Raw genomic sequence first — 22,078 nt, forward strand, 5'->3', positions numbered from 1 at the left:
AACTTGCAGGAAAGTGTCAGAGGACGGAACTGTAGGGGCAGTTCTGCCCCCAAATATACGACTATGGTATATTGATTACTTCAAATTAAAGCTACTTAAATAAGAACCTTTGTTAGAAGGACATTCAGACCCTCCTCTGTCCCCCTGAAAGCAGGAAATACTTCTCCATGTGAAAAGTACCCTCCCTGGAGCAGGAGGTGAAGAGACACCCTTATCTCCGGAGGTGGGAAACTCAGACCCGAGAAGGTTGTATAAACAACTCCTGTTACTTTTTACTAATTTTTTTTTAAGATTTTATTTATTTATTCGACAGAGATAGAGACAGCCAGCGAGAGAGGGAACACAAGCAGGGGGAGTGGGAGAGGAAGAAGCAGGCTCCCAGCGGAGGAGCCTGATGTGGGGCTCGATCCCAGGACTCTGGGATCACGCCCTGAGCCGAAGGCAGACGCTCAACCGCTGTGCCACCCAGGCGCCCCTACTTTTTACTCGTTTACCACCCCTGCCCAAACTTTGTTTAGAATCCCTTACTAATTGAAGCTCCCAAAGTTAAGTTTTCTTTGTCCTGTTTACGCCTGACAGATTTATTGTCTCTTTGTCTAAAATGTATAAGAACTGCCTGCCCTGGTCACTTCTTTGGGCCTCAATGCCATTCCTGGGCCTCCGTGCACACGTAATAAAACTTTGGCTTTTTCTCCTGTTAATCTGTCTCGTGTCCATTTAATTCTTAGTCCAGCTGGAAGAACTTCTACTCTGGAAGGGTAGAAAAGAATTTTCCCAGCCCGTCAAAAACAATCAGTGCTGAATCAGGGCCCAGATGACAGGGGAAACAGAGCTGATACCAGAGATGCTCACCTTCCCAGCCCGTTTACAAGCAAGGGAAAAGCAGGCAGAGCACGACGGTGAGCACATTCTTTATTGTGTTGCTTCAGGGAGGGACTACCAAGGGGATTATCCGTGGAATGACATAGGAATTACTGTCTGGGGCTCCCAGGGTAGGCTGCAGACATGGGATCAGGCTTTAGATGAGTATTTAAGAGAGGACACAGATTTCTGGATTTCAGGTAAGAAGAATCCTCAAGAACAGAGTTTGAAATCTTCACTAAAATGTCTCAGCAGCACAGGTAGACCGACGGAAGATGACCTTGTCCCTTTCTGCCTCTATTTCTGCTCTTCTTCCCTCGGGGTCCACGTCAGCAGCAGCCTCCAGACGACTGACTGCTGCCCCCTCCACAGCACCCGGAGCCCCCCGAGGGCTGGCTGCAGCAGCCAGAGCTCTGGTGTCTGTGACGGTGGGACCTGCGTGGCCTGTGGTGGCTCAGGCAGCAGCCACCACCCCCAGAGCTGCAGCAGCCCCCACCCCCAGAGCTGCAGCAGCCGCCACCCCCAGAGCTGGAGCCGCAGCAGCCCCCAGAGCTGACACTGCAGCAGGAAGAGACTGGGGGGCACTTTGGGGGACACTTGGGGGGGCACTTGGGGGCGGGACACTTGGGAGGGGGCTGGCACTGCTGCTGGTTCTGCTGGCAGGACATCTCGGCTGGTGGGGTCAGGAGCTGAGGGAGAGAGTCACACAGTCAGACCCAGGATGCAGAGCACCACCCCCTCTTCCTGTTCTCAGCATCACTTCTAGATCCTGATTTTGAAAGTCTTGAGATCAGATATAGGAAAACCATCTCTGACATTTTTATCACTCTTACTGGTATACCATTGCCTTCTTTCACAGAGTTGCATCTCAAATCCCATTTGGAATGTTGTCAACAATATCATGCCCAAATATGTTAAGAAAGTTGATGCTAATTAGCATTTCCTTAGTGTCTGAGAAAAGACCAGGAAGTAAATTGGCTTTAGGCCAGCTTTCATTTTCTCACATCACCAAGAATCTTGCAGACATCCAGTGTAAGGACCATTTTAGCACTGAAAGCCTCTTCAAGGAAAAAGCAAAAACATTCTCTCTTGGAAGGATTTCTGATATGTTTTGGTTTTGTAGAATATAGAAAATCATAACTGCAAAGGGCCTTTTGGACAAATTGGAGTCAATTTGTCCCAAACATCTCAATTTATAAATGAAGAAACTGAAAGGAAAAAAGACAAATTCACTGGCCCAGTGCTAGTCACTAGCTTGTCACAGCTCTGTTCTCAAACTCCCTGACTCCTAACCCAGGGCTCTAATCCACATAGTCCTCCTCCCAAAGGCTGCTTCCCAGGCAAGCCCCAGGGTTTCTCAGCTCCAGTGTGCCCCCAGTTCCCAATATGGACCTTCCTGTTGGAGTCTAAACAGATCCAGAAGTGTCTCTGATTCTTTCTTCTGTTAAGTACCAACATCCTCAATGCACTGTCTCTGCAAATGGGCCTGGCTGTATTTCCAAAACTATATTCCCACTATGCAACCACTCCAGCATAATCTAGCCATCAATGTTTTCATTCCCCAAAACCAGAGAAACACACCCAGCAACTGTGAACACTCTGCTGTTTCCAAAATTCTAGCATATAGCACACAAATCTTCCTAGTTGTTCTTGGTCTCTCTCACCCATCCCACCCTGGACCTCCTGATTCAGATTTTCTTGGTCCTTGTCCTTCCAACCATAGCCCAAGGCCTCACCTGCCCCCTGCTCTGCTCTGAACTCCCGCTATGGAAGGCTGTGCTCTCAGTCCCAGGGAACACTTACCGGGGCACAAGCAGCACTGGGTCTGTCAGCACCTCAGGAAAGGAGTGCTTGGAAGGGCTCTGGACCCAAGGCCTTTTATCCTGGCCTTGGGCTCTGCCCCCCGCATGTGAGACAAGGCCCCAGTATGGCATGACCCGTCTCCCGCCACCCACATGGTCCTGTGACAGGTAATGACTGACAGCTCCTCCCTGCCTCCCTCTAGAGACCTCAAGGCATGTCCTTCCAGCTAGGAAAGTACCTGATTACAATGGGGACTGTGGTGAGTCAAAATGAACATCCCCATTCCTAGAGTCCTCTGTTGACTTTTTTTCCATGGAAGGACTTCTATTCACATTTATAGACCTGGTCACAAAGCCCCTGCTTTCTTTCCACCCTAGATAGTAATTTTTCACCTAGACCTTTGGGTTTTTTTAAAAAGTTTTTATTTAAATTTCAGTTAATTAATATACAGTGTTATAATTGGTTTCAGGTGTACAATATAGTGATTCAACACTTCCATCATCACCCGGTACTCATCACAATAAATGTGCTCCTTAATCCCCATCCCCTATTTCACCAACTCCCCCCACCTCCTCCCCTCTGATAACCGTTAGTTTGTTCTCCATAGTTAAGAGTCTGTTTCTTTCTCTCCCTCTCTCTCTCTCTCTTTCTCCCTCTATCCCTCTCTCCCTCTCTTTCTCTTACTTTTTTCCCTTTGCTTGTTTGTTTTGTTTCTTAAATTCCACAAATGAGTGAAATCACATGGTTTCATCCAAACCTTTGAATCTACATGGCTCAGGTGAAAATCTGTATGTCTAAGTTGTTGGGGGTGGTGTGTGTAGCATAGTGGTTGAGAAAATAGGCTTTAGGGACCTCACCAAAGTATTCAACTTCTTTGAACCTCACAGTACACATCTTTTAAATATAGATAATGATAGAATTTTTTTTTTTTTTGCAGGATCTACATGTTAATTAAGATGGCAAAGGGGAAACAGGCAAGATAGTATGTGGCACTTGGTGACAATCAGAAAATAGATGGATAGATAGACAGAAAATAAAAGAGAGAAATAGATGTAAACTTGGATTTTTAATGGACGGGGGATTCTTTAAGCCATGGACAACTTTAGTAGCTGCATCTTGTTCAAACTAAATGCCGTTTTTTTCCTCCCCTATACCTCAGTGAGTTTGGTTTGATGAAGGTAGATCTGGAGTAATTACAGGAAAGAGGTACTGAAGGTGGGCATATTGCCCATAATGCCCTAAATTATAACCTGAGAAGAATTCACTGTTTCCTGGGAGCAAATTGAAGGGAGAAGGTAAAATAAAAATGGAAGGGGTGAACAGAAGGGAGTAATCCAAAGGTGGCCTGATAGCACTACTTGAAGTGGTGCTGGTTTACCTGGCATACCTAAGAACAGACACACGCAATATTCAAGTAAAAATTGTTTACATTGTTTACATTACATTGTTGCAATATAATTCATATTATACGAATAACACATATTACCTGTGTTTCCATGCTCAAAAATAACCAACTGGAAATTCTAAAAATGAAAAACATAGTCTCTGAAAAATTAAATATGTTCAAAATTAAATAAAATGTCAAAAATTTATTGGATGGTCTCAGCAGATTGTAAACTGCAGTAGAACAGATTGGTGAACTTGAACTTGAAGAATTGAATTGAAAAGAGGGGAAAAATACAAAACAATGAACAGATGAGTGTTAATCTGTTGAGTTATAGCAAATAATCCAACACTCACATATTTATAGTTTCTGAAAGAGAATAAAGAGAATGGGGGATATATTTTTAAAATAATGATCAATTTTCCAAATTTCATGAAAACTATCAAGATGCAGGCAGGCCAGGTCTGAGGACCCAGAGGGGGTCCCACAGGGCCAACTGAGAGGATCCCTGGCTGCACACAGGATAGAAATCAAATGCGAGCCAGCAGGAAGGGGCAGCACAGTTTATCAAAGGCATAGAGAGAGTGCAGGTATAGACAGAGTGTCTGGGAGACTCAGAAAGGAAAGGAGTAAGAGTCTCATCTTTGTTCAGGGTCTGGTGTACATGTCCCGTCAGGTATCTAGGAATTGATTGGAACAAAGGTGAGGGCCCAGGAGTTACTCCTTGGAGACAGGGGGTCTTGGCCTCAAAATGTCTAGTACTAGTGGTCTGGAATGGCTTTGTCCAGTCATCCTCACCTGGTCCTTCCTTAGATGTTTTCTGTTCTAAATAAATCATTAACTCCTTGCCCTTTAGAAGGAGGACATATACTATATGCATTCTGAGGCATGTATAAAGTGAGGTGGTGGTACATGTCTTAGCAAGAATAGAAGCAGGAAAAGGAGCAAAAAGCAGAATTTTATGGAGTCCTTCAGTTTCCCTATCTCAATAGGACTAAAAAACTAATACATCCCAAGTGGGATAAGTAAAAAGAAAGCCAATAAGTGGTACAACGTGTCCAAAAACAAGGATACAACTTAGCCTTGGAAAAGAGGTGAATGAGGGGAATTCTAAGGAAGGGTGTCTGGGAAAGATTTGTCAAAGAAGCTTTGACCCATGGAGGCTAGGGGTTGGGGGTCAGAGGACATTCCAGCGAGAAGCAGCAGTGTGATAATAGGTACAGGCAACAGGATACAGGTGGTCTTTTGTGAGTGGTGAGTGATCCAGCCTGACTGGACTGTAGGGCATGTGTGCTGGAGCCAGGAGAGAGAGTGAGGATAGGGGTACGCTAAAGAGAAATGGAAGGCTGGGTGGTGGGGAGACCATTGCCAGGGTCAGTCACTTGAGTTTTATTGAATGTTGACCAAAAATGCTTGGAAGGTCTTAGTTTAATTTTACTATTGCAAGTTGTATGGTTGTCGTTTTAGCAGGTAAGGATAATCACAGTAACACTGGGTCCTAATATGGAAGAGGACAGTGTAGGAGATGCTAGGACAGAGGACGACAGCAGTAGGAAACGAGATAAGAAAAGACCACTGCTGCAATCCCCTAAATGTTACTGAAGATTCATGATCCTTATTCCAACCAAAGGCCTCTGAAAACTGAGCTTCTTGTCTGATTGTTGATGACACCCATTTGGTGGCAAAAAACTGACCTGACCTGACCTGACAGTGAGGTGGCTTCACCTTACTGTGAATATTCATGTGTTTTGTTGCAGAGATATTAATGGCCTTCTCAAAGGGGCAGGACTCCTGAAGCCATGGATTTGGGGGATCTGAACTATACACTGTGTCTACCCAAGAGGCGGTAGACTCCTTCATTTGAGTTGCTTGGTGATGGGATCGTGCATGGTTAAGTCCGAAGTATGCCTGTAGTGTAACCAATAAATTCTGTTCACTGCACTATCCCGCTTAGAAAACTAGTTCTGAACCTCATCTGGTACCAAGGGTTTTAGATAAGACAGTATAGTCTGTAGTATTTACATGCTTTGGTCACTAGAGGAACACAGAAATCTAACATTTTCCAAGAGTATCAACTTATGGTTAATAATCACTCCTTTAGCTAAGGAAGCCTTGCTGTACCAGTTTGTCCAAATTCTGAGTAGAGCAAGGCTCAGGTTCTCTCCATTTTTAACTGGTAGCTCAAGATTTTCCCAACTCAACCATACCATCAACCTCAATTCATAACACAGTCTTATACAGTATTTTTTTTTTTTACTTATTCTCAACTATTATATTGTATTCATTGGGGGATCCAGGAGAATAGAAATGTGGACATGCTTTTGAACAAATGAACTTTTGTACGTTTTTCTCTCTTTTACGTACAAATCCTATTAACCAACCATCAATAAAAATTTATTCTTTTTTGTGTGAAAATGTCCTGTGTTCTGATTTTTCAAGACAATGGAAATTCTCGCTTACAACTGTTTTTCAGGTTGCCACTGGCCCTCCTTAGCAGACCCAGTGGAAGAATTAGGGAGTATTCTGAGCTATTGGATAAATTTGCCAAAAAACTATAATGACAGTCACAGCTAATCTACTCATAATTGCCTTAATAGCCAAGATAATCTACCCTTCCATAATCAGTATATCAGTTCCCTCAATGAAAAATAAGAAGCTTCTGAAAATCCTTGAAGCTGGAATTCTTTGCCTGTGCCCCTGCCTTACATCAACAGAAACTTTTTATTGTTAATGGATGGGAGTCTTTCGGAATGGAAGTGAGGGCTGGATGGCATTCTCTGTAGTATTGGGAATGTCCGAAAGGCAAGGCCAGTTTCTTTCCTCTAATTCAATGGTTCTCATTAAAGGATGGTGAGTGGGTTTTGTACACCCTAACTCCTATTCCATGCCCTCAGGAGGAAGCTTTTGACAATCTACAGAGGCCTTTAGTTATCACAGCTGGTGGGGAAGGGATTGTGTTTGATACTGTCATCTAGTGGGTAGAGGCCAGGGATGCTACTTAATACCCTACAATGTACTCCCATGACAAAGAATTACCCCAACCAAAATGTCACTGGTGCTGAGAGTGGAAAACCCTGCTTTGCTGCAGGAGGATTAAGACTATGCTCACTGGAAACACCTCCTGGTTTCTGACTGAACAAAACAAGCCTCTGAGGAATGTTGATGAGATGCTATGGAAAGAACTTATTAATTAAATGATTGTCCAATCCAGCCTTTTTATCCAGGCTGGGTCAAGTCAGAAGGCCTTTCAATGACTAAGGGCCCAATCTTGATTCAAGTCTTTGAAGTATTTCTGATTGATTGAGAGCCTTCCCTCCTTAGCACTTCCTCTTCTCCTGGCTAACCTCAGGAACCATGCCATTGGCAAACTGGCTGAGTGGCATCAACACACAAATGACCATTTGTGATAGCAGCTCACCTCACCATCCTTGAAGCCAACATTCATCTTGGCATGTGAGCCAACTGTCCCCAAATCCCTTATTCCTTCTAGATTCAGCTTCCCGCCTGAGCCATTTCCCACCACCCATCTCCCAACCCTCTTCTGTCTGCCTTCCCATGTCCCATCACTCCTTCATTCTGTCTCCTCCATACCTCTCTTGACTTGCTCCAGCTGACCACATCCATTCCTGTTTGTTCTTCGCTTCTGCCTGTCTGCCTGTCCAGACTTTGCTTGGGCCTGGACTTGGCCTGCCTTTGTGGCCAACTTCCCTCATCATATGGACCAATCATCATCTCTTCCCTGTACTTCTCCCCTTCAGGGTGAATATCTCACTGCTAAAGGCAAATATATTTGTAGTGTTTTATAATATACAAAGTGTATATAACACAAATAATCTATTTAATCCTGTGTGACACAGACAGGGGTATACAACAGGAGTATATTTTTCTTTTAATCACATTTTATAAACGTGTCAGGGAAACTGCCAAAGCTAAGACCTCTCTGCTAGTAAGTAGTGGAGCTGGGGTCCATGAGTCCATAGCTCATGATGTCTTTTTTATGCCCTTTCTATTCCTGCATGCTGGAATCCCTTTCTCTGGATCCCTTTCTCCCACACACTGAGCTCAGTCCTCTTCCCCTTCTTATGCTGTCTGTGATGCCTGCCCAGAACATCTCCATTGCTGTATTTGTTTTTATTTCCAAAGCAGTTTGTATATTTTAATGCATGTATGTATGTATGTATGTATGTATGTGTGTCTGTGTGTGTGTTTAAATACGTCATCCATTTTTATCTGTTTTCCTCTGCTAGAATGTCAGTTCCTTGAGAACAAGCATCTTTGTCTATTGCATTCACTAATATGTCCCAAGCTTCCAGAATACTTCCTGACACATAGTAAAACCTCAGTATTTGAATAAGTGTTTGTTGGATGCAAGAGTAACTGCATTCCATTTCCACACAGTTCTGATTATTAAATTATTCTCTTTATTTCTAGACAGAAATTTCCATCCATTAGATTTAAGCTCTTGAGTTTTATTTTTTCTGAAAGAAAATCTTTCAAATAATAGAAGAGAGAGAGCAGCATGCTACTTCTTTGAAAATACATTAGGAGCATCTGGGTGGCTTAGTCAATTAAACATCTGACTCTTGATTTTGGCTCAGGTCATGATCTCAGGGTTGTGAGATGGAGTCCCATGTCAAGCCCCATGTCCAGTCCCATGCTGGGCATGGAACCTGCTTAAGATTCTCTCTCTCAAGGGGATCCCTCTTACACTGTTGGTGGGAATGCAAGTTGGTACAGCCACTCTGGAAAACAGTGTGGAGGTCCCTTAAAAAGTTAAAAATAGGGCTACCCTATGATCCAGCAATTGTAATACTGGGTATTTACCCCAAAGATACAGACGTAGTGAAGAGAAGGGCCATATGCACCCCAACGTTCATAGTAGCATTGTCCACAATAGCTGAATTGTGGAAGGAGCCGAGATGTCCTTCAACAGATGACTGGATTAAGAAGTTCTGGTCCATATATACAATGGAATATTACTCAGCCATCAGAAAGAACGATTTCACATTTGCAGCAACATGGACGGCACTGGAGGAGATAATGCTAAGTGAAATAAGTCAAGCAGAGAAAGACAATTATTATATGGCTTCACTCATTTATGGAATATAAGAAATAGGAAGATCTGTAGGAGAAGAAAGGAAGAAGGAAGGGGCGTAAAGAGAAGGGGGAATGGAACCATGGACTCTGGGAAACAAACTGAGGGCTTCAGAGGGGAGGGGTGGGGGATTGGGATAGGCCAGTGATGGGTATTAAGGAGGGCACATATTGCAGGGTGCACTGGGTGTTATACACAAGTAATGAATTTTGAAGAACAAGAGCTCATCACCATGTGCCACAGACAATCTCACACTTGCCCCATGCTAAGATTTAAATCAACCAAACTTTTCTCCATATGTGTGGCTCTGCATATATCTACTTACCTTCTACAAGTGCAACAGATCTTTAACTTAAACTCAGAATTTCACCTCTATCTCAATTGCATTTTATCGGTCAAATTAGGTCCGTTATTCTAACCCATGTTCATAGGCATGTTCTTCAATCCTCCCTCATCACTTGAAGTCACTTGAAATTTTAGGTCAGTTTCCTCTCGAGTCTTACTCTAAAATATTGATAAGAAGTTGATTAGAGCTGGGTAAAGAAGGGCGTATTTGGAACTAGGAAGAATGGTCATGTAAGGAGGAAACATTCCTCCCTGCATTGTCTGTCATGATGTCAGTTTAATGACAGCATACCTGTTGTTGTCTCTTCCTGGAACTCTTTCATTCACTCCTTCCTCCATTCATTAGATAACTCCCACCAACCTTTCACACCTCTGATTGTGGGCACCTCCACTTAAGTGCCCCTCTTAGGTTTCTGTGGTGCCTTGTGCCTCCCATGTTCAAGCTCTCATAAACTCTATTGTCTCTCAAATTCCAGGTGGGAAAGACATTGTCTGCCTTACTCACCATTGTATTTTCAGGACCAAGCACAGTTCCTACAGATAGCTAGGTCTCAATAAATCTTTGTCAAGCGAACCAATGTGTTAATATAAGTCGATAAACGGTTTTCTTCCTGTCAGATATAACGTTCGAGAACAGAGGAAAGATGTTAACCTACCTCAGGGTTCCTATGACAAGATGTAGTGAGGAATATGATGGGTAGGTTTAGCATAACTTGGGTTATTCCTAGCCTTCTAGATATTTCAAGTTTAGTCTTCCAGGTCAGGAAGCTTCACCTTTTGGAAGAATGAGTTTGATGGTCCCTGGTGATGGGGAAGCACATGAATCATCATGTATCACCCACTCTTTCTAACTAGTTTCAGGCCACAGGCATGTGGATCCTCTGCGATGTCCAACCAAGCCAGAAATCAGGAGTATGCTATGGCCAGGGACCAAGTCTTGCTCACCACCTGGCTATTCTCCTATATGTTGTGTATACTGGCTGTCTTCTGATTCCTACTATCTACCTATCTGTTCCATTATAAAGAGCTGAGCTATTCCCTTATGCATGACTGTTCTATTTCCTTATTCATCCGGGACTATTCTAGTCTGTAGGACAAACTTTGGATTGTGGAATTCCTCCCTCTTAATGTTTAGGCAGGTAATGCCTGGATAAGGCAGGGATTTCAAAACTAGGCCTTTCTTCTCCCAGTAAAAAATCTGTAACATATATCAGACAACCCCCCACCCTCAGCCATGTACAGAAGCCTAATTCTGGGTATTTGGGGTGGCAGTGGTTGGGGATTTAACTGAAAGAAAAGAAGAGACTCTTTGGTCTTGAGGTGTTCCTATACTGAGGAGAAGAAAATTTGACTCTCACATAGTGTAATTACATAAAACTTCTCATAAAAAACAGTTAGTGGTCAGCTCCATTTTTGCCACCCTGTCCACCTCCTCCTTGTGCTGTGGCCAGATGTGTGCAAGTTTCAACTCTCCTTGTAGATATTGAGTAAGCTCCCTCACACCCCTGGGTACCACTACAGCAATGGTTTCTATCTCAGCTGATCAGAATAATTTTCAAATGGAGGTCCCAGATTCTCTCTCTAGAAATTCACTTTAAATAGGTCTGGGGATGGATCCTGGGGTTCTGTGTCTTTAAAAGGGTTCCCAGGTCATTCCACCCTAGCCTAGTGCCTGTGACAAAGAGCAACTCTGGCTAACCCACCTGGTCTGGAAGGAATTTCTGAGAACATCTAGTGCAATTCCCTCATTCTACAATGAAGTTGCTAATCCCAGGGCAGGAGGCTTAGAAAGAGGGAAAGGATAGAAGTTTACACACAGATATAAGAAGGATTCCAGGGTGGAAGGCATGGTCTTTAGACTCAATCTCTCTTACATTCACTCAGACTAACTAGCCCCTCATCTCTGGAAACCAAGTCCTCATATTGAATGCCAAGCATAGGAGTCTGGTCGACTTCTGTTTCATACTGTTTGAGATCTGCCTGATGCACTGGCATTTCTGGGCAACAGTCTATTCACCTGAAATGGAAACAACACTATGCAACCTGAGCACTACCTGAGATTGTTAGTGTGTTATTCAAAGAGGAGAGTCTCTCACGGGTCTTTGAGCACATCTAAAAGGCTTTTATAAATAGTTTTTTTTTACTCTGGAATTCCATTCCCTGGCCTTTCAAGTTTTGTTCAAATGGTTGATATAGAAGGAAAAGGCAGAGTGCCAGAAGGCAGGTCATGCGTGAAAGGGTGGAGGCTGGGGAGTGGAGGGGGTGACTGGAAGGGCTGTCAAATGCCAAGGCTGAAGGGCTATAGGATACCTTAACCCATGTTCCTAGGGTTGCAGCCCTATCACCACATACATTTTAGAAGCCCCATGCTTTAAAAGCATACAGACAGACACAGCAGACCAGCGTTCCTGAGCACCTCTTTCCTCAGAGATGCCATAGATGGGCTGTAACTTTTCACAGGTGGCCTACTGAAAGGCTCAAACCTGGGCACCCTGTCAGAAGAGGTGGGAGGACCCAATTGAGACCCAATTCTCTCCTCAGGAGAGAGGAGCACTGGGCTCTGAGCCTCTATGGCTACAGAGATGGCACTGAGGATAGCTGGTTACACAGCCATGGTCTATGAGGGAGCCCCAGGCCCAGCCTGACTCACGCAGAGACACCTCTATTCTGCCAGCATCCAATCTCTTTCTGTATCCAGCCCTACTTATCCTGGGGAACCAGAGTCTATCTCCAGAGAAGAGTGCAAGTCATGGGTCATCGTAACAAATAGCCTGTGTGGTGACCTGTACCCTGAACCTGAGGGGAGTGGGGTTTCCTAGGAGTGAATGCCCTTCTCTCCCATCCAGGTCTGTGTTTCTTCTGTGTCTTGAGGGGATGGACTGCTCCCCGCTCATCCTCCAGACAAGAGGGTCCTTGTTTGTGGGTATGTTTGAGAGAACAGGAGGAGAGATCTAATGAGAATCCCCATCTGGGTTTTTCAAGCCTCTCCCCATCCCCACCCAGGGGCCCAGCTGATGGAAAAATAGAGGTGCCTCATAGGAGTCATTTGAGCCCTGCCAGGGCCCTGGGGGCTTGTGCCACGGAGCAGATAGTGTCCTGGAGAAGCCTGGATTTGAAGAGAAGAGGCAAAGGTAAAACTGGTGAAAATAAAATAAAAGTATGTTGGAAAAATGACTGGGTTGATACAGGAACTATATCTGGAAGATGCAGGGACTATGACTGAGATGAAAGATGCCATGAGTAGTAGAAAAGAATGTAGGCTTGGAATTGAGTCTGGCTGTGTGGCTTTGGCCTGTGTGCTTAGGTTTCCAGCTCTGCAAAATGGTGAGATAATAATGCCTGTGTGATGGGCTATTCTGAAAATAAGAGACTGTATATAAAATACATACATATATATATATATATAATCACACACATACATATATTCATGTTCTACGTGTATAAGGTATTTTACTAAACTAGTAACAAGCAAACATTCTTGGGCATCAGAAACACCTGGATGGCTGTTTAAACCTCGGCTTCCCAGGCCCCACCCCCAGAGTCTCTGCTTCAGTAGGTCTGGGGTGATGCATTTGTATTTGTCACAAGGTTCTAGGTGGTGCTGATGCTGCTGGTCCAGGTACTACCCTGAGAACCAGTGTTCTAGGCTGTAAGCTCTCTGAGACCAAAGAAGAGTTATTTCTGTCCCTTTTAGCAGTGCCTACCTGGCAGGTAAAAAATAAATATTTGTCAGTAAAAAAAAATTAAATAAATAAATGAATGAATGGACTTCACATAAAGAACCTCAGTTTTCTTTTGCCAGGTGTCTCTTGGGTCTCCACCTCTGACACTGCAAGACCAGATCCCTGGGGCAAGGGAAAGGCACCCTCAGAGCCAGATCCTAGATCTGTGGTATCCAACTGTGGAGCTGGATCTGTGAGTCCAGGCCAGAGACACCCCCCTGCTGTCCTCTTAAGAGGACCCCCTTTATCCTCTACAGACCCTGGTGGCCTTGGGGAACTGTTTCCATTTGGGGAAAGGTTCTCCTCAAGAGCACTCATTCTATAGCTCCCACCTCATAGGCAGGGAGTGGAGAGAAGAGGCACCCCCTCTCTCCAGCCCCTCCAAGCCCCACCATCGTGCTGCCAAGACCACTTATGCCCACTGGGATTCAGGAGTGGTGGAGGAACATAGAGGCCACCTTGGATGCTCCCTTTTCTACAATGTCAAGAAAGAAAGAAAGAAAGAAAGAAAGAAAGAAAGAAAGAAAGAAAGAAAGAAAGAAGAAAGAAAGAAAGAAGGAAAGAAAAGGAAAGAAAGGAAGGAAAGAAGGAAGAAAGGAAAGGGCAAATAGTTTATTCGAACAAAGGAAGAGTGTATCTTGTGTGGAATATCACAGAGAACTTCCAGTTCTCCTCAAGCTCCCCTCTCCCTCCTGACACCCACAGCTGGGTGACCTGCCCAACCCAGACCTGAGACCTTTACCCCAAGATGGAGGAGCAAGAGCTGTTCTTCTTGTTCCCTCCTTCCTCCTTCCTTATCATCCAGCTTCTCCCACCAGATGCCAGGAACACTGAGGGGAGACAGAACACCCACAAGGCAGCCCACCCGGCTAAGGAAAGATCAGATCGCAGGTATAATAAACTAAAATAATAATAATAAAGCAGCTCATCCCAGAGAGTCAGGAAGGGTAAAAAACAGGCATTTTGCAGGACTCAGATATTGAGGGTATCATCTTTATTGTTACATGGCCTCTTTCTGTCCCAGATCCTGGGGTTGCCTATCAGGATAGATCATGGCTCAAGCTGCCAACCCACAAGCTTTGCACAGCAGCTGCTTGCCCCAGGAGAAGCATGAGACTTCAGGGATATTCTCACTCCACTCAAATGGGAGTTTACAACCTAGTTGGGCACAAAAAACAGACACATCTTAAAAGTGAAATAATTTAAGAGACATTACAAAGCAGTTGCCAAATGGCTGGTATAGACAATGCAATGGGTTCTAGGAAGTCAGTGTAGGCTCCCATGGGAAGGAACAAACAGAAAAGACTCCAAGGAAACGGTCTTGGAAGATGGGCTGGATTTCAGAGGCTGGGCATAGCAGAGAAGTGGTCTAAGCAAGGAGGGTGGGAAGTGAGCAGAGACTTGGAGGCAGGGGCACATACGGTATATTCTGGAGAACACCCAGATGTGCCCTGGTGGCTGGACCGGTTTGGCTAGAACTGAGGGTGTGTATGGGGGAGGAGCCACATGTGAGGCCGGAGAGGTGCCTGAGACCCAGGTGTGGATCCTGAAATGGCACGCAATGGAGTTTGGACATCACCTCTGCAGCAGGGAGCCTCTGACTGTCTTGGAAAGATACAACAAGAACATGTTGGAAATTGAGCTTGCTGGGAAAGGAGGTGTGACATTTTCAGGGCAGGAGGCAGGGATGTCTCAACCATGCTTCCTTAAAAATAAGCACCCTTTGTTCCAGCAGAAGAACCTCCTTTCACTCCAACACAGGTACCTCCTTGGTTTCCGTAATCACCGAAACCCTGTGGCTCTGGAATCCCATCACAAGGCCCAAAGCTGTCACCACTTCCTTGCCACTGGTTATAAACAGCTGGGCCACAGCTGGGGGCCTTGGTGTCCAGGCGGCATGGGTTGGATTCATGACCGCCTACGTCTCCAGGGCATAGGATTGGATTTGGTCCCGAGCATGGGCTGGGACAGCGCCGAGGCTCCACAAACGGCTCTGGGCTTGGGCAGGGTGCTGGAAGGGGAATTGGTTCTGGAAGTGAATAAGGTTCTGGGTGCTCACAGGGCTGTGGACATGGACGTGACTCGGGAAAATCACGCTGCACTCGTCTGGGATATGAGGCTGCACGCGGGGCTGGACGTTGTTCCGGACACAGACAGGGTTCCGAACGTCGCCGTGGTGGAGGACATGGACGGGGATCTGACCTTGCACGTGGTTCTGGGCGTGGATATGGCCGTGGAGCAGGACGTGGACATGAACGTGGGGCAGGAAGTGGGCATCGCTGCAGTGATCTCTCTGGACTTTGGTCCAGTCGCCGTGGTGGACAGACGCTTGGGAGTGGACGTGACTCTACACGTGGCCTCAGCTCCGGGCAGGAGGCACCCCAGGAAGGTCGTGGGGCACAACTCTCAGAGCAGCGTCTGATGGGAGGAATCTGAACGGGACACTTTTGCGGAGGGACCTGCCTGGGGCAGCAGGGGGAGGAAATCTCTATCCGGCACTTGGGACCACATCTCCGAGAGCAGCCTGAAGTGGGACCCCGAGGACAGCCACTGCTGTAGATGGGCTCAGAGCGGCGGGGTGGGGTGCAGTAGTTACAGGAACTCGAAGAACATGCTGATGGCAGCCAGCTGCTGTAGTAGGGCTCAGACCGTCGTGGAGGGGAACAGCTGCGGTAGGAAGGCTGCAGTTGGCGAGGAGGGAGGCATCTGCTGGTGCTCTGGGAGCGACGCTGGAGGGGGAAGCTCCCAGAAGAGCTTTGGGCCTGGCCCTGGGGTGCGCGAGTGCTAAATGAAGACCGGGACTGACGCTGGGGGGCGCAGTTGCTGTAGGAAGCTGGGGACTGACGCTGCAGGGAGTTTCTGCCATGGGAGCCCTGATACTGGCACTGGGTTGAGAATCTTCCCTGAGACTGGGAAACTGGGGGACAAGCCACATAAGTCTGGACAGGCTGAGGAGCTGGACGGGGTACGAAGGTCTGGAGTGGGCATTCCACATAACAAGTTTCTGTATAACAAACTGGAGCACATTCTACATAGCAGGTCTGAACAGGGCAGGGAGCTTCATATTGCACATAGGAAACCTCAGGCTGGCATGGGGCCTGGCATTGAACACAGGAAATTTGAGAGTGGCAAGGAGCCTGGCACTTCACTTGGGTGGTCTTAGACTGGCTTGAAGCCTGGCACTTCGCTTGGGTGGTCTTAGACTGGCTTGAAGCCTGGCACTTTGCTTGGGTAGTCTTAGGCTGGCATGGAGCCTGGCACTTCACCTGCATAGTCTGGGACTGGCATGGAGCCTGGCATTTTACCTGGGAAACTTGAACTGGGAATGGTATGGGACGCTCCACAATTTGCATCTCACAAGGGGCTTGGACCAGCACCTGGCTCTTGGCACTGGGGGACTGGGAGGGGTAGAAGGAGGAACCCTTCACACAGCACTGGGGGACTGGCAGGCACCACTGAATCTGCTGCTGGTCACACATGATTCTGATGCAGGTAGGTGAGTGAGATCTGATGGTAGAAAGATCAGTGTCAGGTGGGTGAGTTTTGGGGGAGAAGGGTCTAGGACCAAGAGGAAGACACCCTGCTTCTTCCCTATACTTTCATCCCCAACTCTTGACCTTTACCCTAGAACACCTATTGAGCTAGATGGACCCAGTATTAGTGACCACTGCCCATGAGACCTGTTTTGGATCTACCAAAGGACCTAACTGAAGTCCTCATCTGAGGGAACTTCAAAGGCACAGCCAGGGGTGCAGGCATCCAGGGTCTCCCCCTGGAGGGTGGGTATACCAGTGTCCAACACAAGAAGGTGTTGAAGACAATGGGATTCCTTGTTCTAAGTGGCAGGAGAGCACTCTACAGGAGGTAGAGGTGTTTCTAAGGCTGTAGCCCAAAGTGGGGTCTCCACACCCATGGGAGCTTGCATATCCTCACATACATGTGCTGGCAATGCACACATGTGCAAACATATAAAAATGAGCCTGTGGGAGCAAGCATTCAGGCACCATCTGCACTCAAAGAATCCACTGGAAAGTAAAGGATCCAGTCAGTTATTGGGCAGCTCAAACCCAACATAAAATGATTATTTCTCTACATTCAATCTTTTTAGGTGAATTTGTTTAAATGACCCTCATGGACATATGCAAAACACACACAAACAAAACACACCAGCCTTAGAAAGGCTCAGAACCACCATGGCAACTTGCCCAGGCAGGTGGCTGTTGTAAATCGCTTAAAGTTGGACAATCCGCTGGCTTCAGAAGTATTTTCTCGCCAGCCCCTCTTAGAGGCAGGGAATGACTGCCTAAGATGGGGTAACCCAGAAAGTGCAAGATTCCTCAATCACAAGACTGACATTCAGCCCCACATAAACCCCTACATAGCAGGAGCATTACCAACATGACATGGAGGATGCAGGCATACTCTCTAACACTACACTTATCCAGGGAGAAACAGGGCGGTCTCCATTCCTCTGCCCTTCCTAAATTCACCTGTTCATATACAGGCAACCCAGTGACAAGCACAGCAGGGTGGCTGATTTAACGATTAACTCATCCAACAAAATACTTCCCAATAAGCTCCAGAAATACTAATGTACACAAAGACTTCCATTCTCCATTTTTAGAGAATATCTAGAAACACATGCCCTTAGGGAAAGTAACCCCCCTATACACAACTCTGCTCACGAAGTGTAAATTACTAATGCATCTTTTCCAGGGAGAGAGGGCCTGATGTGGGAAAGTGGTACCTGAGGAGGAGGCCAGCATTATCAAAGGCAAATGCACTGACTTCAGACCCTCAGTTCTTCACACTTCTTCTCACGTTCTGTAAAAGTCTACTAGACTTTTCTCCTCAGGTTTATGTACCACTGTTCCTCTGCTTGCAGCTCTCCCCTCCCTCACTATGAACCTGGGCATCCGCCTGAATCACTTGTGAATCTGGGCATCCCCTGAGATGCATCCCTACCCCAATCCCAGGACCCAGCCCCTAGACTCACCCTCCTCACAGCAAGCAGACATTCAGGCTGAAGCATCTGGAGAGAGGGCTGTCTTTATATAAAAGGTTCTGGGTCTGGTTTACACCATGAGACAGCTGGTTGGCATCTGCCTGACTCATCACCCAGGTTGGCATTCCAGCAGCCAGTCCCCTCCCTGTATGCTTGTCCTTGCAGTCACCTACAGAATGTGGGAGTGTCTCACTTCAATGTCAAAGCTTCTGGACTATGAAGGAGCAGATTCTTGTTTTCTTCCTCCTTCTTCACCATATCAGTTTCTTTTCCATCCCTAGGAGACCTGGTGCTGGGGATGATGAGGGGTGGTAAAGGAATTTTCTGTCCTGAAATATGATTCCAGGCCCCTGACTTCCTCCTTATCTCAGATTCCCATCAGGTAAATATAAAAGAGGAAAAATTCCCTAATTTGAAGCAATTAAAGTCACCTCAAAGATAGAAACAATACTACAGAATGAAGAGAACATGGTCAGAGTTGAATCTAAAATCCCAGGTTGGCTACTTACAGCTGGGTGACCTTTAAAACTAACCTGAGTATTAATTTACTCAACTGAAAAATGAAGATAATTAAATCTTCTTTCCAGAATTGTTGTGAGGGTTAAGGCATTTATTTTATGCAAAACCATCCAACCAAGAATGATACTCGAAATATTCAACATCCACTCAGAGTAAATGCTGAAAATAAGCAACAAGGCACAGCATTTACTCCTACTCATGAGCTGAGCAGCCTGGTGCCTTTACAGCAGGTGCTCAGCTAATGCTACAGAGTAGTCCTTGAAGACAGCATAGTGCAGGACAGAAGTACTAACCTAGCATCCTGTGAGCTAGATACTGTCAGGATGAGACATCTTTTTACCTTTTGCCTACATAATTCTTTTAAGATTTTATTTATTTATTTGACAGAGGGCGACAGCCAGCGAGAGGGGGAATACAAGCAGGGGGAGTGGGAGAGGAAGAAGCAGGCTCCCAGCAGAGGAGCCTGATGTGGGGCTCGATCCCGGACCGCCGGGATCACGCCCTGAGCCGAAGGCAGACGCTTAACGACTGTGCCACCCAGGCGCCCCTGCCTACATAATTCTTGTTTATATAATTTAGTAATTAATCATTAATATTTAGAAATAGAGAAATTGTACTTAAGATTCTAGACATCCAAGTTTTCCTTGAAAATCAAAAGATCTGTCATAGGTGAGCCTAATTTCCATAAACCCAATATTAATAGCGCCCCTCTTAGATAGGGCATCCACTTTTATGTTCTACATCTACTTACAAGTTCTACAATTCTCCATCATTGTATAATATAGCTGTGATGCAATGCAAAGTATAGTTTCTTTTTATTATTTTACTTATGCTCTTGTTTTTCTTTGGTGAGATTAAAGGAAAGTGAAATAATCCTTTTGCCTGGATCATTTCACTTTTTTTATGTAACCTTCCAACCTCTCTAGGCATTTAAGATTCTGACCAAGCTTGTGAGCACCGACTTTTGACAGATTTGGGATTGAATCTGAGCTCTAGTACTCACTAATGGGTGAAAGCTACTTAATCTCCATGAGTCTCAGATTGCCTGTCTATAAAATGGAAATAATGAAAAGAAGAAGGAGGAGGAAAAAGGTGAAGAGGAGGAAAAAGAAATAAGAAGAGAAATAAAGAAGAGGGAGAAGAATTGGAAAAGCCATAGGATTATCATGTGACTTAAATAAGACAGCTGATCTAAAGTATTTAGCACTCAGTTACCCATTTAGCTCTCTGGGCTTTAGTTTCCTCATATGAAGATGGGAGTGAAAATACTTCACTAGGTTCTCATGAAGATAAAATCAGATAATGGGTATGAAAATGTTTTGTGACCTACAGTGCACATATAGTTCCTCCTATGGAGAAGTCTCTGCCCAGGTCCACCTGACCTCAGAGTCCAAGTTCTGGGTCCCAACACTCATTCCAAAGATACCATTTCAAACTTGAGTAGGACCATAGACTTTCAGAAGGTCAAAGCAACAAGGGTCCCCAGGAATTTTCCAATCCCACCCTGTCATTCTACAGATGAGGACTCTGAAGCCCTGAAAGATGAAACTCTCTGGGGCCTAAAGCTAATGGCTGTCTTGGAGAGATAAGACTCCAGGTAGCTCTAGTACCAGATCAGGACTCTTTCCACTACAACAGAGAAGGTGGTTCTCTGATCACAAAATTTGGCCAAAGTACTCTGAACTTGTAGAGCCCTGGGCTTGATATTGGCCTAGAAGGTATTCAGGAAATCAGTGAAGAAGGAAAACTGAAAACATAGACCAGCTGGCCTCACCAGAATGTGAATTATTGAATCCCAGAGTCTCCCTCACTCATCTCTTGATAGTATGTAAACTTCCTGGAGAGAATCTCTACCTTTTTCATTTTTGTATCTCTAGATTCTTGAATTAATATCAGTCTATTGATGAATGGGTGGAGAGATGAATGGAAGAATGGCATGAAATTGGGCTTGTTTCACACATCTTAAACCACTGGAGAACGAATTGATATTGTCCAATCCAAAGACTAAAGAGTACTGTGACCCTTGTTACTTCCTGCTTCCTGCTTTTTTACAGAGAAAGGTGGGAGGAGTCATGGAGGAGGACCCTGTGGGTAAGTCTTGCAAATGACCAGGAGATGAGGTGTTAGTTTTTAACAATATCTATAGATAGATGGGGCTATTTAGAAATATACATGGCTAGACATATAACCATATAAACCTAGGAACAGGTGATAACAATGTAATGATTTATAAAATTGATATAAAGATATCAAAAGAGAGCTGAGTATATAGATATCTACAAAAATGATAAAAATAGATACGATGATATATAGAGCAAAAGATAAAGATGAGTTAGAGATTAAAAATATACAGAAGTATAAAGGGCACAAGCTGGGAGTGAAATAGGTCATGTTAAAGAAGCACAGAGGCACAGGGATAGCAGCATGTATGGATGCATTAATTTGAAAAGATGGAGGGAACTCAAAAAGCATGCATAAATCCAGAGATAACTGACTGAGCACTTGCTATGTAACTGTCACTTGGCTAAGAATTTGACATATATTAACTCCCTTCATGTTCAATAACCCTGGTGGGGTACGAATTATTATAGTTATTTTATAGCTGAGAAAATCAAAGTTCAAAACAGAAGTAACTTGTTGGTGGTCACAAGCTTGGAAATGGCAGAACCAGGATTCAAATCCAAGTTGTCTAAAGATAGAGGCTCAGGAAATAGATATACAATGAGACAAAGTTACCTTGATTTACAGATACATAGAGAGGCAGTCTATGTTTTGTTGTACCCTTTTTAGGAGTTATGATCCTTTGGGGCCCAGTTTTGCTGAACCTTAAAAGAATTCACTGGTGTGTTAGGATGCCTTGATCTTAAGAGCTAGAATAAATACTTATCCACTCTTTGCAAATATGTATGTTTTTAAATTGATTTGATAAAACTTCTCCCTTTGTATCATTCACATTCTTCTTTTCATTTGAGTCCCCTCCTATCTCTATAATAGCTGGAGGTGCAGGGACTCATCCCTGAAATGGAGGTGATATTGTCATCTCAGATACCTTTCAATCTTTCCATGTAAATTATCAGTATCTTGTGATTGCTACCCTCAAGAATTGAAGTAATCAGGGTTTTATCCTGGCACCAGGGTACCACTGAGTTGTCCTCCCTAAACTCATTTTCAATGGATTAGATGCGTATTTAAACCACACAGTACCCATGTGTCAACTAGAGCAAATGTAAAGGTAAAGGCACAAAATACTATCACAGATTGTCACCAAATGTCTGTTTAACAGATAAATAAGAACACCTCCCTGTGTCAGGGAGAACAAAGAAAAGTTAATACTAAACAGAGAA

At 44.9% G+C, this 22,078-nt stretch overlaps 1 protein-coding gene across 1 annotated transcript; it reads right to left on the reverse strand.

Moving 5' to 3' along the window:
* Window positions 1–1,158: 1,158 nt before the first annotated feature.
* LOC103667590 (keratinocyte proline rich protein) lies at window positions 1,159–16,689 on the reverse strand. The gene is made up of 3 exons (XM_008695765.2): window positions 16,465–16,689; window positions 14,976–16,413; window positions 1,159–1,550 (listed from the first exon to the last, which is right to left on the reverse strand). The coding sequence occupies exons 1-3, from the start codon at window positions 16,687–16,689 to the stop codon at window positions 1,159–1,161; spliced, it is 2,055 nt and encodes a 684-aa protein (XP_008693987.2).
* Between the last annotated feature and the right edge of the window lie 5,389 nt (window positions 16,690–22,078).

This window comes from Ursus maritimus, unplaced genomic scaffold (assembly GCF_017311325.1).
Source record: "Ursus maritimus isolate PB19 unplaced genomic scaffold, ASM1731132v1 scaffold_12, whole genome shotgun sequence".
In the NCBI taxonomy this organism is placed as follows: Eukaryota; Metazoa; Chordata; class Mammalia; order Carnivora; family Ursidae; genus Ursus; species Ursus maritimus.